The 15,272-nt window shown below is 33.4% G+C and overlaps 1 protein-coding gene across 2 annotated transcripts in view; it reads left to right on the top strand.

The window, feature by feature from the left end:
• Positions 1–14,370, top strand: part of TMTC3 (transmembrane O-mannosyltransferase targeting cadherins 3) — a 62,817-nt gene extending 48,447 nt beyond the window's left edge. For both annotated transcript variants that reach the window (XM_087449128.1, XM_004417928.3), the window contains 4 exons: positions 5,100–5,203; positions 6,413–6,582; positions 8,228–8,454; positions 10,168–14,370. In XM_087449128.1, the coding sequence (XP_087305254.1) occupies positions 5,100–5,203; positions 6,413–6,582; positions 8,228–8,454; positions 10,168–10,982 (1,316 nt within the window). In that variant the 3' untranslated portion in view covers positions 10,983–14,370. The remainder of the gene's footprint in view (positions 1–5,099; positions 5,204–6,412; positions 6,583–8,227; positions 8,455–10,167) is intronic.
• The last annotated feature ends 902 nt before the right edge of the window (positions 14,371–15,272 follow it).

The following is a 15,272-nucleotide window of genomic DNA, read 5'->3' as shown; positions in this document are numbered from 1 at the left end:
CCAGGCCGTGTTGCAAAGGATAAGAAAAAGAACAGTCACCACTTGGAAGAGCTACAGTGTAAACTGTGTCCCCAGGGCAAAGCCACATTTCAAGTAGAGAAAGGAGAAAGTTGTAGAAATATAACTGATGGTCTAGCTTTCCAATTTTATCTCCCCTGGCTCTTCATGTAGTTTAGTGTTTCTTGAAATATAGGGTACATGTCCTGGACTTCCTCACCTCTGTGCCTTGGTTCATGTTCTTCCTTGAGCCTAGAACTCCTTTCTTCTCCCTTCCTTCCCACCCACCTTCTACCATACCCTATCTATCTTTTACAACCCATCTCACATGGCTTCTCTTCTAAAAACCCTCCTGTCTTTCCAGGTAGAAGCAAATATTTCTCATCTTTAAAACCTCTTACAACGTCTTCTAATCTTTCCTATGGTATTTGTACTTTTCCATTTAGTATTATATTGTATTTATTTATTTAAATGTTTATTTATTTAAATGTTTATTTATTAAAATATTTCTTTACTTAAACTGAGGAGCTCCTTAGAGGCAGCATGAACACCTGATGTATCTTTGTATCACTTGCATCATCTGGCACTGTCTTATACATAGTCAGTGGTCACTAACTGTGGTAGTTTAAATTCATTACTTTTAAGTCTCTTAGATTCGTTCTAGGAGTTTTTAGAGAAGCAAAGTCATCTTTAATATCAGACACACAGGGACTTTGAGACTTAGAATATGTTATTTAAGCCCCTTCAGCCCTATCTTTCTCATTTCTAAATGGGGAGAGTAATTTCTATTCTCATTGCATTGTTGTAAAGACTAAATTAAATGGCGCGGGTGGGTGTGTATGTGCATGTTTAGTTTTGTCTAGTGAGTAGTGTGCATATCACAGGATGTTGCCAGTTATAGGCACTCAGTTTTAGAATAATTTTTCCCTTCATTGTCAATTAATTGTCACTTTTTGCTGTTTTTGGGGGGTTTTTTTGATGAGGAAGATTGTCACTGAGCTAACATCTGTGCCAGTCTTCCTCTATTTTTTGTATGTGGGGCGATGCCACGGTATGGCTTGACCAGCGGTGTGTAGGTCCACACCCAAGATCTGAACCTGCAAACCCCAGTGCATGAACTTGACTACTATGCCACTGGTCTGGCACCACTTTTTGCTGTTTTTGAGATACTGTTTTTCTTACTGTGTCCTTTAGTGTGACCTCTCTACCATACTCTCAAAATTGCTGTTTCTAATAAGCCATGGGCTAGCAAAACAGGTAAACCAGTTTATTACAGTTTACTGTGAAGAGGTACATAAACTTAGAAACATTGAATTTGGCATTCAGAGGTTTCTTGGCTGTTCCTTGTTTTTTAGGCGTCTTCTTCATAGATAGATTTGACACATGAGTTAACGTGTAGGGAGGGGAAATCAAGAGTCCTTTTTTGTCCCTTTAGATATACAGATGGAGAGGGACATAGATTTATAAGTCTGAAGATAAGGGGAATGGTCAGGACTAGAGATAAAAATTGGGAGTAACAAGCGTATAGATGGTATTTAAAACCCTGGAACAGTCTAGGATCACATAGAGTAGGGATTCATAACATTTTAAAGTTAATTTTTTAAAAAAAACTCAGTCTGAAGCTTTTCTTGCTTAGCCAGAATAAAAACCTAAACTATCCAGTGGTCTTTGACCAGGCCACATGTATGTCATGTTAAACAATTGATTCCGATTTTTTTGTTTTGATGGTTACAAGTGTTTTAAAAAAAATCCCAATTCACCAAGATAAAATTTTTGCAAATGGAATTACAGTTTCCATAAACACCTTTTCAAGACAAGGGTAGATTTTTCTCAAGGGACACCAGAATTCTCCAGATCTTTGAAACTGTTGTTATCAGAAAGGAATCATGGACCTGTATTTCAACTTTGATGCTATCAAGATGGAAATGATTTTTAAAGAGTTTTTAGGAGTTTCCAGCTATTTATAAATTTATCTTTTTAAATGAATAGACAGACAATTTTGTGGATAGGAAATACTGGAGAGCAACACAGATGCCTGGATTATCAGTGTGAGAATACTTAACCTCACTGTTGGTGGCTGAAGAATTATTAGGCACAGAGTTGCCTGGTACTTGCCAGTCCTCATTTATGTTGAATTAAAAACAGACTGTCAGATTCATGCTGCTGTTGGTATGGATGGTGCACTCATGATAGCAAGATTATTCTTTGAAATTCTGTAGCTTTTTAGTCATTTAAATGTCATTGATTTTTACATCTTGCCTGCTTTTCTTACCTTTTTCAAATTTAAATTTACCTTACCAGTAATGCTATTTCCTCCTCTGAAATCTTAAAGCTTTGTAACTTAAAAAGAAATTGCTTGGGGCTGGCCTGGTGGCATAGTGGTTAAGTTTGTGGCACTCCACTTTGGCAGCCCGGGGTTTGCAGATTCAGTTACCAGGCACGGACCTATGCACTACTAATCAAGCCATGCTATGGCAGGCGTCCCACATATGAAGTAGAGGAGGATTGGCAACAGATATTAGCTCAGGGCTAATCTTCCTCACAAAAAAAAAAAAAATTGCTTAAAAATTATGTCTTTGTTTTATTAGCTGTATTTTGTAGTCCTTTTGATGCTAAAGGCTGTCTGATTGCTATCTTTGTTCTTTGAGAAAGTAGGGCTGCTTTACTCTAGTGTCTGAAGTCTTCTTTGATGACACTATCTCCTTGCCATAATTCTAAGAACCTGATTACAGTGGGTAGTAATTTGCTTCATGTTTCAAATAAATACATAACCTCTTTCTTTTCTAAGATTGGTTGGGGCTGATTTCAGTAACATTTTAAATACTTAGTGGAACATAATTACACTTTTATTTATCTAAACTTTCAGTTTATTTGTTCTTTCCTTAGATCAGGTTCTTGTTGTATAATTAATTTTTTCAGGTTCTATATATCCTTAGTTTTTCCTAAGTAACTTTCTGATCTCTATAGTAAATGGTATAGATTTACCTGATACTAAAAAAAAAAAAAATTGAGCTATGTAAGAGCAAGGACTACCTACTCTATTTTTATATGTTCTTGGTAATGCAGTGAATTTAAACCTTGGCTCTACAACAAAATTGCCTTTGAAACTTTTTAAAAACATTTTTGCAGATCCTATCCCTGAAGATTCTGTTTTGATAAAGCTCGGTGGGGCTAAGTTATCTGAATTTTTAAAAGCTATACAGGTACTCTGATTTGCAGCCAGGATTGGAATGGTTACCCTGAGCATTTTTTTCTTTCTTTTTTTTTTTTTTTTTTGCTTGACCCCCTCCTGAGACCCCATGAGACTCAGCAATACATCTGAAAACAAAATATTAACCCCTTTCCTCCAACCTTGTCCCCTAGTTCTCTAACCAAACCTGTGCTGCATCTGACAGTTTTTGTGCAGTGCACACAATTGCCAGCCTGAAACATAATGTAGCAAGATCTTAGGACTGTTACTCTCCTCCTAGGGGAATGCCTAAAATATATATGCTTGGCCCCTAAGTGTCCTGGGAGTTGCAGGCAGAGAACTATTCCACAATTGCAAAATCATCGGTGTCACAGGCAAGTAGTAATCATAATTTGAAACCTTGTCATGTTTGTTAGAGATTCATGTTGAGTAAAATTTGTCTGATTTAAGATCTTCCTTCTTTCTATCTTTATTCCACTCTTTTGAAATATTTACTGGGAAATGTATCTTAAAACTAGCGTTCAGGGGCTGGCCCAGTGGCATAGCAGTTAAGTTTGTGCATTCCGCTTCGGTGGCCTGGGGTTTGCCGGTTTGGATCCTGGGCATGGACCTACACACTGCTCATCAAGCCACGCTGAGGCGGCATCCCACATGGAAGAACTAGAAGGACCTACAACTAGAATATACAACTATGTACTGGGGCTTTGGGGAGAAGAAAAGGAGGAAGGTTGACAACAGATGTTAGCTCAGGGCCAATCTTCCTCAAAAAAAAAAAAAAAAACTAGTGTGCCATGAACCCTCATATCTTTCTTACTTAAATTGCATATTTTTCTGGCCCTGAATAAATTTGCTGAGGATTGGATTTTCCATATTAGAAAATGAGACAAAAGTTCCTGACATTCTGATGTTAACACAACCTTTTAAAAAGTTTTAAATAAATTATATAGGAATTTATCATTATTTAAGAGAGAGGGGCCTCTGCATCTTAAGTAATACTATAGAATCCTGATATTCCATTGTACTTGCATTCCAGCCACATTCACAAAAATTTTTAAAAACAAAATCAGAGTTTTTTCACAGTCTCTTTGCCCCGTTCCTCCATGGGTGCATGTTTGTTAGTTATAACACATGAAATAATTCTAGGATCATGATGATCCTTTTCACTTATAGATCCCTTTCACTTTGAGAGTTGAGCCATACTTTTTTTTTTTTTTCTGTGAGGAAGATCAGCCCTGAGCTAAATGCCAATCCTCCTCTTTTTTTGCTGAGCAAGACCAGCCCTGAGCTAACATCTATTGCCAATCCTCCTCCTTTTTTTTCCCCTTTTTCTCCCCAAAGCCCCAGTAGATAGTTGTATGTCATAGTTGCACATCCTTCTAGTTGCTGTATGTGGGGCGCGGCCTCAGCATGGCCGGACAAGTGGTGCGTCGGTGCGCGCCCGGGATCTGAACCCAGGCGCCAGTAGCGGAACGCGCACACTTAACCTCTAAGCCGCGGGGCTGGCCCCCGAGCCATACTTTTTGAGTGAATTCTAAAGCTATGAGATTAAGAAAATGGAAGTAAGTTTTAGTACAGTATAGTAAAATACAGTGAAGAGAAATGATGTGTATTTTTTCATTACCCCTGTTTCTCCCCTCTCATGTCTTATTCTTCAAGGGTCCATTCAAATAGTTTTTTCATGTCATATGTATTTTCTGTCCTTACAGTACTTTATATAATAATTTTCTAGTGTAACATTGATCATAAGTCATATCAAGTTGTGTTAGAAGAGCTTTAAGGAGGAAGCAGGACCTATTGCCTGCTTTTGCATTCTTTGCCTAGTGTGTTTGTTGCTAGAAACATGTCTTCTTAGTAGTTTACATTGAATAATATTTAGTATATTTGCCAACAAATGATTTTTTAAAAATTTTAGATGATATTGGTGCCCACATGAATGTAGGAAGAACTTATAAAAATTTGAATAGAACCAAAGAAGCTGAAGAATCTTACATGATGGCTAAGTCCCTGATGCCTCAAGTAAGTTGTCGTAATTTATTATTATTGTGTCATGTCTACTAGACATCCATATTGAATAGAGTGTCCAATGAACCATCTATTGCTACAAGTTTTAAAAGGAGTACATTTACTTTTCTAGCTCACTTAATTTTTTAAAAAATTTTTATAATCTGTTTATAAAAACTAAATCCATAAAGTTTTGAATTTTTGATATTCTTGATTACAAGTTATCGATGAATTCAATGACTTTAAATGAAGAGAATTTTATTTATATACTTTAAGCACTAAAATCAACATTATTCCTATCAAAAAATAAATGAATAAAGTGATAAAATGGGTACATGTCTGTTGCTGTATTGTGTCCATCAGTTGTTACAATGACACAAGTACAAGATTCATTAGATATCACAATACAGTGTCAAAGCTGGAAAATCGGATCTTTGCCTTGACCAGCTTTGTGTCATCAGAAAAGATAGTTTACCCTGGGCTACAGTTTTCCTAATTGTAGTATAGATTGATACTACGGTAATAAGAAGAATAATGTTAAAATGGTTAAATAGTTTGATAAATGTTTTAAAAACAGAGTTGGACCACATGATATCTTAAGAATTATTTCAGTCCTAAGATTCTAAAGGTAAATTCTGTTCAGTGTAGGTTCTTACTGGATACAAGTTATTATGATCATTGAAAATTTGCATCCATATCTATTATATATAATAAGCTTTACTTAACCTGAATAATGAGTTAATTAGAGAATTTTATTTCCTAACTCCACCAGATAAGTGAGGTTTTCTGAAACCAAGTTAAGCACCCTTTATCGCGACCGGGAGGCATGTTGCTGACCACGTGCAAGCTGACGTGGTGCGGCACACGCACTAGAGCGAGAGACTCGGTTCCTGGTCTGACGCACACGGAGTGAGACCTTAGCCTCTGGAAGTTCTGATCTATATGAAAAACTAGACAGTAAATAAAAAGCTAACAATATTCTGTTGAGCTGGCGTGAATGAAAAATATATCCTTCAGTGCCACAAAGTATTATTTTATTTACATTTTGTGAATACTGTAGATGTTTTCACATTTTTATGATTTATTTTAGTATAGCAGTAAAACTAGTAGCATAATCTTTTTATGTTCTGTGTGTATTTTAAATAAGCCAATAGGAATACTTACTTTTGATTTTTACTTGGCACTGAAATATCAGATTATGAAAATGCCTTTTCTTCTGAACAGATTATTCCTGGTAAAAAATATGCAGCCAGAATTGCGCCTAACCACCTAAATGTTTATATCAATCTGGCCAACTTGATCAGAGCAAATGAGTCCCGACTGGAGGAAGCAGATCAACTGTACCGACAAGCGATAAGCATGAGGCCCGACTTCAAGCAGGCTTACATTAGCAGGTACTGTAGTTCACTTTAAGCTGTCATTCTAGAAGATTGAAGCTGCATCTGCATGTGCATTTTGACTAAATTGGCTTTTTTTTCTTTTAGTAATCTTAGTTGGCAACCAAGAGCATAGAAACATAGCCTGTTTTAGACTAACAAATTTAACTGATTTGGTTTGAAATTGACAAAAGAGTCTGTAACTTATAATGGCAAACTTAGGTTTTATATGAAAGAAAGTGTAGAAGAAGTTCCTTCTTAGTTTCATTTGCTTCTCATTACCAAATTCATTTTTATTTAAAACCTTTGAGACTTAACGTTTTATAGTAATTACTTTTAATATCCAATTTCTCAAGAGCTTTCTTAAATAAATACTGAGAATTGACTGGTTATTAATGTCTTTACCACAAAGAAACTTGTTAGTTGTCAGTAAAAAAAATATTTTGACATCACTTGTTAGAACTTGATATATTTTCCCATGTAAGAGTTATCGTTTGTATTATACTTGCAGAAAATTGTATATTAAACTATGTTTTGTAACCTGGCCCAGAAACCTAATCATTTATAACATTGTTTCTATGGGGAAAATGCATTCAGAATTTAATAAGTTTTTGAGATAAAATCTGTTTATAAGTTGGAGGCTATACTTATTCAGCCTTCTCCAGTACTTGTTGAAATTCGGTAAATTTAGTGGGATTGCATTTGTAAATGAAACCTGTCATGTGTTAATCTATAAAGAATTATTCAACAGTCTCTAGATTAAAAAAATAACATTTCGGACAAACACTCATTCTAGAAGTTGCTGAATTGAGAATAGTAATAGTTGTTCATTTGATTTCATTCCTATGCTGATACTTTAGGAAAGAATAGTATCATAGTAAAAGTAACTCTCATATCGCCGCTTAAATTGATTTGCACATATGTACTTAGGCAAAATGACTTTTCTAAGCTGTCTAACAAAAATAGACCCATATTAGAAAGATTTGTAAAATGGTTTTCAAACTGCAATCCTCAGTTCCAGAAGTGCTCTGCAGAGGTATCTGCGGGTGGCACTGGCGCCCTCCCACCCTCCCAGTCAGCTCCCTTAGTTCTTGTTTTTTCCTTTCCTTTCTTTCTTTTTCTTTTAATGAATGGTCATTTTATAAGAATATATTGAAGAAGACTAAATTAATATAAGAAGGGGTAAAAAATTTCAGATGCTCTGCTTTTTGTATAGTAAGACTTCTAACATAGATTTGAATACTGGAATTTCCCTATCACAAATGCTATTACTTTGTCTCCTGACAAATTGATCTCCCACTCTGGTTGCTGTCATTTTTCTGATGTAGTCTAGTTTGCTTTCTTGCCAGATACATTCAAATATGTATTTTCTCTGTCCCTGTTTCTTAGATACCTCCCCACATCTTACCCTCTAAAGTCAGGCATGCTTTTTTTTTCTTTAATAATATTTGAAAACATATCAAGCCAAGTTTGCTAAACTAATGAGTTCAGGTTTGAGGGCAGTTTCAGATAGTTATTTTTGAAAGAAAACTGTAAGAGCCTAAGTTAAAAGGAAAAAGGAAAGCTGTGAATATGTGGAAAAGCTTAAAACTTGTGGAAAATAGTATCTACAAACTGACATGGTAATGTTTTTAAGTGAAGCTTGTGTTTGATTTTTCCACAGAGGAGAATTGCTTTTAAAAATGAATAAACCTCTCAAGGCAAAAGAAGCATATCTTAAAGCGCTAGAGCTGGACAAAAATAATGCAGATCTTTGGTACAACTTGGCGATTGTTCATATTGAACTTAAAGAACCAAATGAAGCCCTAAAAAACTTTAATCGTGCTTTAGAACTAAATCCAAAGCATAAGTTAGCATTATTCAATTCTGCTATTTTGATGCAAGAATCAGGTATGTTTTTTCAAAATATTTCTATATTTAAACATGTTATAGTTTGAAATATAATAAAACCTTAACTTAAATTACATTACCCATAGCAAATGTTTTACAAATGGATAATTTATATCAAAACTGTGCATAAATGATTTATAAGAAGAATATTTAAATACTTGAAGTAAACTTTTCACATAATAATGCACTAACATATATGACAGTATTAATTGTTAGTTCTTCTGGTATGTGTTAAGATTTTTTAGGCAGTCTATTAAGCAGTGCCTTGTCAATCTACTCTTGTCATTTTATGCATGGAAGTATAATCTCATATAAATATACTGTCCAAGTAATCTGGAGTTGTAAAAATTTTTTACATATTTATTTCTAGGGAGCCAAGAGCATTATATGTTTTAGAAAAAATAGCATTCTATTTTCTCTTGATTTATAAGACCAGGTACTTTTGATATCATTTTATATCCAGTGTTACTACTTTCTGAGATATTATTGTTATATCCAGTATTTTCTGTAATTTATCAAAACTAAATCATTAATCACAATAAATCAGGATCTTTGATATATAGGAATTTTAGTACTACTTCAGAAGGCAGTGTATATGATTTATAGTCTTAATTTTTATGTTTAGGAAAGTCTCTATATTTACCTTTTTTTAGTTAATTCTTAGATAAATTCTTAAATACTTTTTTAAAACTGTGCAAAAAATGAAAGAATCATAAAATCATATTATTTTAGAGCTAAAGAGGACCTTTGAGTCTCCTTTTTCCAATCTTCTATTTAGTGGATTAAAGAGTGAGGATCAAATAGATCTAATAACTACCCAACTTCATATGGGTAATTTAGTAACTAGTCCAAGACAAGAACTTAAGCCTACTGGTTTATTTTCAAATTTTCTTTTTTCATCATATTGTCAAATAATAGAGGGAGAACTTTATGCCTGTTACTCCAAAAAGCGTAAGTTTGGAGAAAAGCTAATAAGTGTTTTTGTAAAGTTAGCTAACCTTAGTAATCATGAAAGATGCCCGTTACCAACACAAGATTGAACCCTAAGTTTGAAGTTGTAGAACTTGAATTTTTTTGTATTTATTTGCAATAGAAATTATCTCAATATTAATATTTGTTTTCTAAATCCTAATTTATATTTATAAGCTTTATATTTAATGGTATATTTTACCTTTGAAACATTCTAAAAAATTGGAAGTAACATACAGAAAGATCTGGTTTAGTAAGACTGAAACATTTTGTTTATTCAATAATAGTTACTATTCGCTGAGGATATTTACATATGTCTCTTAGAAAATTCAAGCAGTTAACCCAGGAAGTTAAATAGCTTGTTCAGTGCATAAGTCATAATGTTAACAGAATCAAGATGGAATAAATGTCTTTGTTGGCAAATCCAGTGCCTCTTCCTCTTAATTCTCTTTTCTTCCTCTGCTTCTAAACTGTAAGGAGATATTCACCCCTTTTGGTTTTTAACGCACTTACTGCTTTAAAGGAAAGGAAATGAGCTATCATTTCAGTGTTTCAAACACACTGTCTTTTCTATGAAGACTTCGAGGTTTTTGCTTTCTGCTTTTTGATTTAGGTATAGCAGTTGTTTTGATGCTGTCTTTTTGTAATCTAACTAGATAAATACTTGAAAGTGGCTTTTTTCCTCAGACTTAATTCATTTGCTAACAATATAACTTGTTTTCTTTTTAAAAAAATTATCCTTAGGTGAGGTTAAACTCAGACCTGAAGCTAGAAAACGACTTCTGAACTATATAAATGAAGAGCCACAAGATGCTAATGGCTATTTCAATCTGGGAATGCTTGCCATGGATGACAAAAAGGACACTGAAGCAGAGATGTGGATGAAGAAAGCTATAAAATTACAAGCTGACTTTAGAAGTGCTTTGTTTAATTTGGCTCTCCTATATTCTCAGACTGCAAAGGAATTAATGGCTTTGCCAGTTTTGGAAGAGTTACTTAGATACTATCCTGATCATATCAAGGGTCTCATTTTAAAGGGAGACATTCTGATGAATCAAAAGAAAGATATACTTGGAGCAAAAAAATGTTTTGAAAAGATTTTGGAGATGGATCCAAGCAATGTGCAAGGAAAACACAATCTTTGTGTTGTTTATTTTGAAGAGAAGGACTTATTAAAAGCTGAAAGATGCCTGGTTGAAACATTGGCATTAGCACCACATGAAGAATATATTCAACGCCATTTGAATATAGTCAGGGATAAAATTTCCTCATCTAATTTTGTAGAACAGCCAATATTCCCAGCTGGTAAGACTTCAGGTGTAGAAGGAGACAACATTCCAACTGAAAATGTAAAAGAAATCAGAAATGAACCCAGACCCACACAGATAATAAAAACAAGTGATAATAAAAGTCAATCTAAATCCAACAAACAATTAGGAAAAAATACAGACAAAGAGACCTCCCACAAAACAGCAAAAGAAATCAAAGAAATTGAGAAGAAAAGAGTTGCTGCTTTAAAAAGACTAGAAGAGATTGAACGTATTTTAAATGGTGAATAGTATTACTCTTTAGTCTTTATCATGTGACAGTGGTTTCAAAGAACTTCAATCTGTATCATGTGGTTGCTTATACTGGGAGCTTTGAAAAAGAGCAAGGATACTTAACAGTCTATTATAAGCTGTCTCTTCGTAGGATCAAAATAAGATTTTCATTAAAGATCTATTTTAACCCAGGGTATGTATTATATAAGATATGGCAGTAGTAGTTTTCTCAGTTTTGGTGAATGTAGCAGAAATATTAAATTACAGGTGACAGATTTGTATCTTTTATTGTAGAAGAAAGATTCTTTCGGCTGAATAATCTTGACTACTTTCAATTAAAAATAATCTGATGCCTGAATGATAATCCCTTGGGGGCAAATCCAACATGTGCTGGTTATTCTGTGAATTCCCGTGTATTAGCTAACTTCATTTTTCCTTTAACGGTTAGAATCTGGCTATGGATTGAAAACACTTATTGAACACATTCTTTTTTCTTCAGTAAACTATTTAACCAAGGGACTTTGCAATACAAAAGAATGCTGGCTTCCTTGGTGTTGTATTCTTTCATTGAATTTTTAGAAAGAATGCCAGATGAAACATTTTAAAATAAGTCATATGACATGTTAGCTAAGAATGTATTTACGTAATTGTGTGCTTGTCCTTACCTTCACTCGAAAATGCAATTTTTAGTCAGGTGAAGTTTAAAATATATATATACGTACACACACACACACATTTCTAATGGTGCTCATGTATACTGTTTTTTGATTTTTTTACACACTGAGAGTTTCACAGCATGAACCACATAATCATGACTATCTTTGACTTTTACTCCCCAAACTATTTATATTTCTTAGGGTCACAGTCATATTGAGAAGTCCCAATAGTTACTATAATTTTATTTAAACTTTTGAGTTACAACATAGTAAGTTTCTCTTTCGTCTTAGTGTTATCTCTCTAGTGTATTTCATTTTTAATTTTGTTTCCAAAAACACACCTTAATCATTCTTAGATACCTTAAGCAACTAAAATGAATTGTGTTTAACTGAAGTCAAAACAATGTGACAAAGTTTATTTTTAAACACTAAGTTCTTGATATGGTGTATATAATATTTATTTTGACTACTAAGCTTTCATAAAAACTTTAAAGCTGTTTTAATTCCATCAAATATGGAAAACAAATTGCTATTGCATTTTCTACATGTGCATATGTTACAGTTTAACCAAAATTCCATTATTTTTGGCTTGCTGTCCAGCTTAAAAGATAATTAGCCTAATATGAGATTAATAAATTAGTCCATTGGTTTTAGCAAATTTAAACCTGAAAAATGTTAGGTTGAAGAGTAGATACAAATCAAATTTATTAGTTTAAATCTGATTTTTTTCTTGAGTTAAAATAAGTCTCAAATGAGTTTTATAATACCTAATAAAGTTGGTTTTAATTTAAAAAGTTTAAAGCTCGAGCTATCATCCTGGGATAGTAACTAATTTCTAATTATGCAGTATTTCAAAAACTGTACTTCTTTTCCTTTGAGATAACTAATTTCTAATTATGTGTGTTTCAAAACCGTATTCCTGTAACTTCTTTTCAAGAAATGTTTTATAAATAGGTCACAAGAAGCATGGTCTGCATTTAAAGACCCACTCTTCCCAGGTTCCCTGAGGATCTGTCATAGATTATTTTTTAGGCAATTTAAAGCAAGCACTGACACCAATGGTAGTTCGTGTTTGATCCAGGAGATTCTGTTAAGCATTAAAGCAATACCTAATTTCAGTTCTTAGATAATGACTTTTTGACTCCAGAAATAGGGTAGACTATACCTCATATACTATGACTTGAAAAATGAAATCTATGTTATTCTTATGTTCTCTCCACATATCTTGAGAAAGAGTTTCTAAGTTTGATCTCTTGTTGTGTAGTATCAAGTGAGGATAGTTCAGAAAAGTAGAAAGAAATCTTTCATGACAGCAGACCATAATAAAAGTTTTGAGTAATATTTTAATAAAGTTATATAACTATTCAAAAGGTAAAAGGTATATTAATGTTATCCCATGATTTTTATAGAAAAAAGAATTTCCTCGTTAGCACTTAGAACAATGCTTATCATATAGGAAGTGCTCATGTATTTGAATTTTAAATAATCTAAATTGAATCCACTCTGTGTAATTAATAGTTTCTCCAAATCAGTTTTTCTCAACCCTCACTTCATATCAGAATCATCTGGAGAGTTCTGAATGTGGACCCCACCCCAAGAAATCTGAATTTCTTAGAGGTGGAACCGTGCTTCCATTTTTTAAAAGCTCTGAGTGATTCTAATTTGTAGTCAGGGAGATAGCAAACACTGCTCTAAATTAGTTCAAGAAAATCCTCTTACCTCTCCTGTGTTAACTTTTTAAATTAGTAATATAATCCAATTAAGTTTTGATGTTTTAAGTTCCATTAAGGAATATGCTCTTCTGATAACTAGTATTTATTTCATCTTAAGTTCTATCAAACTTGTTTATGTGTAAGAGGATTATTTCTTCTCGTTCAACTCATAATAGAAATTTTATTCAAGCTGTTCAGGTGAAAAAAAGATAATGGATTTTTTTTTTTTTCCTCTGGAGCTGCCTTTTTTGGGGAAATGGAGGGTAGGGACATTTTAGCACAGTTTACTAACCTGTGGTTTACAGCTGTAAGCATCTGTAAGTTTGGAAAAGAAAAATTTATCGTAGTTTGTGTGCTGGTGAAGGGATGTAGTTTAGTTCTCACTGTTTTACAAAAGAATCTACTCCCCAAGAGTTCTAGGAAAGCGTCGACAATCCCCAAGGGGCAGTATGTTACTCCTTCACTGCTTCTCAGATGGTAGGATTAGGTTTTTCTCATATTGCTCCTATATGTGTTACCTTATTAACATTCAGAATTGGGAATTTTATCTAGTAATTATTCCAGTAACTAATTTTATGAAGTTGATGACTTGGAAGATGTTTGCAATTTTGTTTACTTTATGTAAATATTTGGTATGCGAATTACACAATTCTAATAAAACATCATACCTTTTCATTACATCTAACTTGAGCTCTCAACTTCATGTTACAGAATGCTTCTTTAAAGATGCTTTAATGAAAAATATTATGAAAATATATAGATTTGTATGTCAGTTTATACTTCAGAAATCCGTATATTTGTCATATTTATTTTTTTAAAAGCCTCCTAATTGTCTGCATGACTAAATGATATTTAAAATGAACCCTCAAAAATATCCGGGACCTTGTCCAAAATGTTATTTGTTGGATGCTGTCAGCCATCTATGTTAAGGTTTCCTAAGAAAAGAGTTTAAAATTGTATGCATTTTCTATTACTATGGTGTCTGTGTAACATATTTCTAAATATTCACTATTAAATTGATACTTTTTAAAACCTGAAGCTGAATTGCCTTTTAGTGTTAAAATGAAAAATACAATAGTCTATAAAGAGATTTCTGCCCCCACAAAGAAAGAAGAGCTGGCAGGTAGTTTTATTAACGATGATCTGAGAAAGGTATGTTTTAAATTACTTCCCAACAGTGATACATTTTCAACTCAATGATACAATTTTCAACATTTCAACAACATTTTCATTTTGAGTGACAAAAAGTAAATTAAGAAAATGAGACAGTTAAACTCAAATGTGGAATTTTATGCACATACTCAATTGGAAGTCAGTGTAGTGAAATAATTAGGAATTTAAGTTATGGATCTGCCTAGATTTAAATGCTGGTACCACCCTTACTACTATAACTTAGGGGAAGTTGTTTACCTTTGTGTCGTCAGTTTCCTCATCTGCAAGTTGGGGAAAATACTTTCCTCATTAAGTTAATGAGAGGAGATTATATATATATATCTCCTATTGTAATAAACTGGCAGGTATCTTTCTAACTATAAACAGTTCATGTTCAGCCATGTACACTGTAATAGCCTTTACAAACGTGTTTGACAAGGACGATAAGTAACATCACTTAATGACTTGTGATTTAAAAAAGCCATGATTTGTTTGATGTGACAGGCATAATTGTTTTTATGTGGCGCCAAGAATGAAACTGTTTAATGTCTGTAACCATTCGTGCAGATCTATTCATCCAGTGGTGTCTTTATTATATTTGATTGTGGTTTGATAGAATTGCATTGTCAGACTAAGAAAAAAACAAAGGAAACGAAAGAAACAAAATAGTTTTTAGTTTTGCAGAAGACTGGCCGTATTAATGAACAGCTTTCCTAACAAGCGGTTATTAACTTCTATCAGGTGTTACCGTCTGTTTCAGGAACATGGCAGTATGTTACATGTCAGAA

The sequence above is a fragment of the Ceratotherium simum genome, chromosome 25 (genome assembly GCF_057802395.1).
Source record: "Ceratotherium simum simum isolate JZ-2026a chromosome 25, ASM5780239v1, whole genome shotgun sequence".
NCBI classification, from domain to species: Eukaryota; Metazoa; Chordata; class Mammalia; order Perissodactyla; family Rhinocerotidae; genus Ceratotherium; species Ceratotherium simum.
This window is presented reverse-complemented; position numbering and strand designations above follow the sequence as displayed.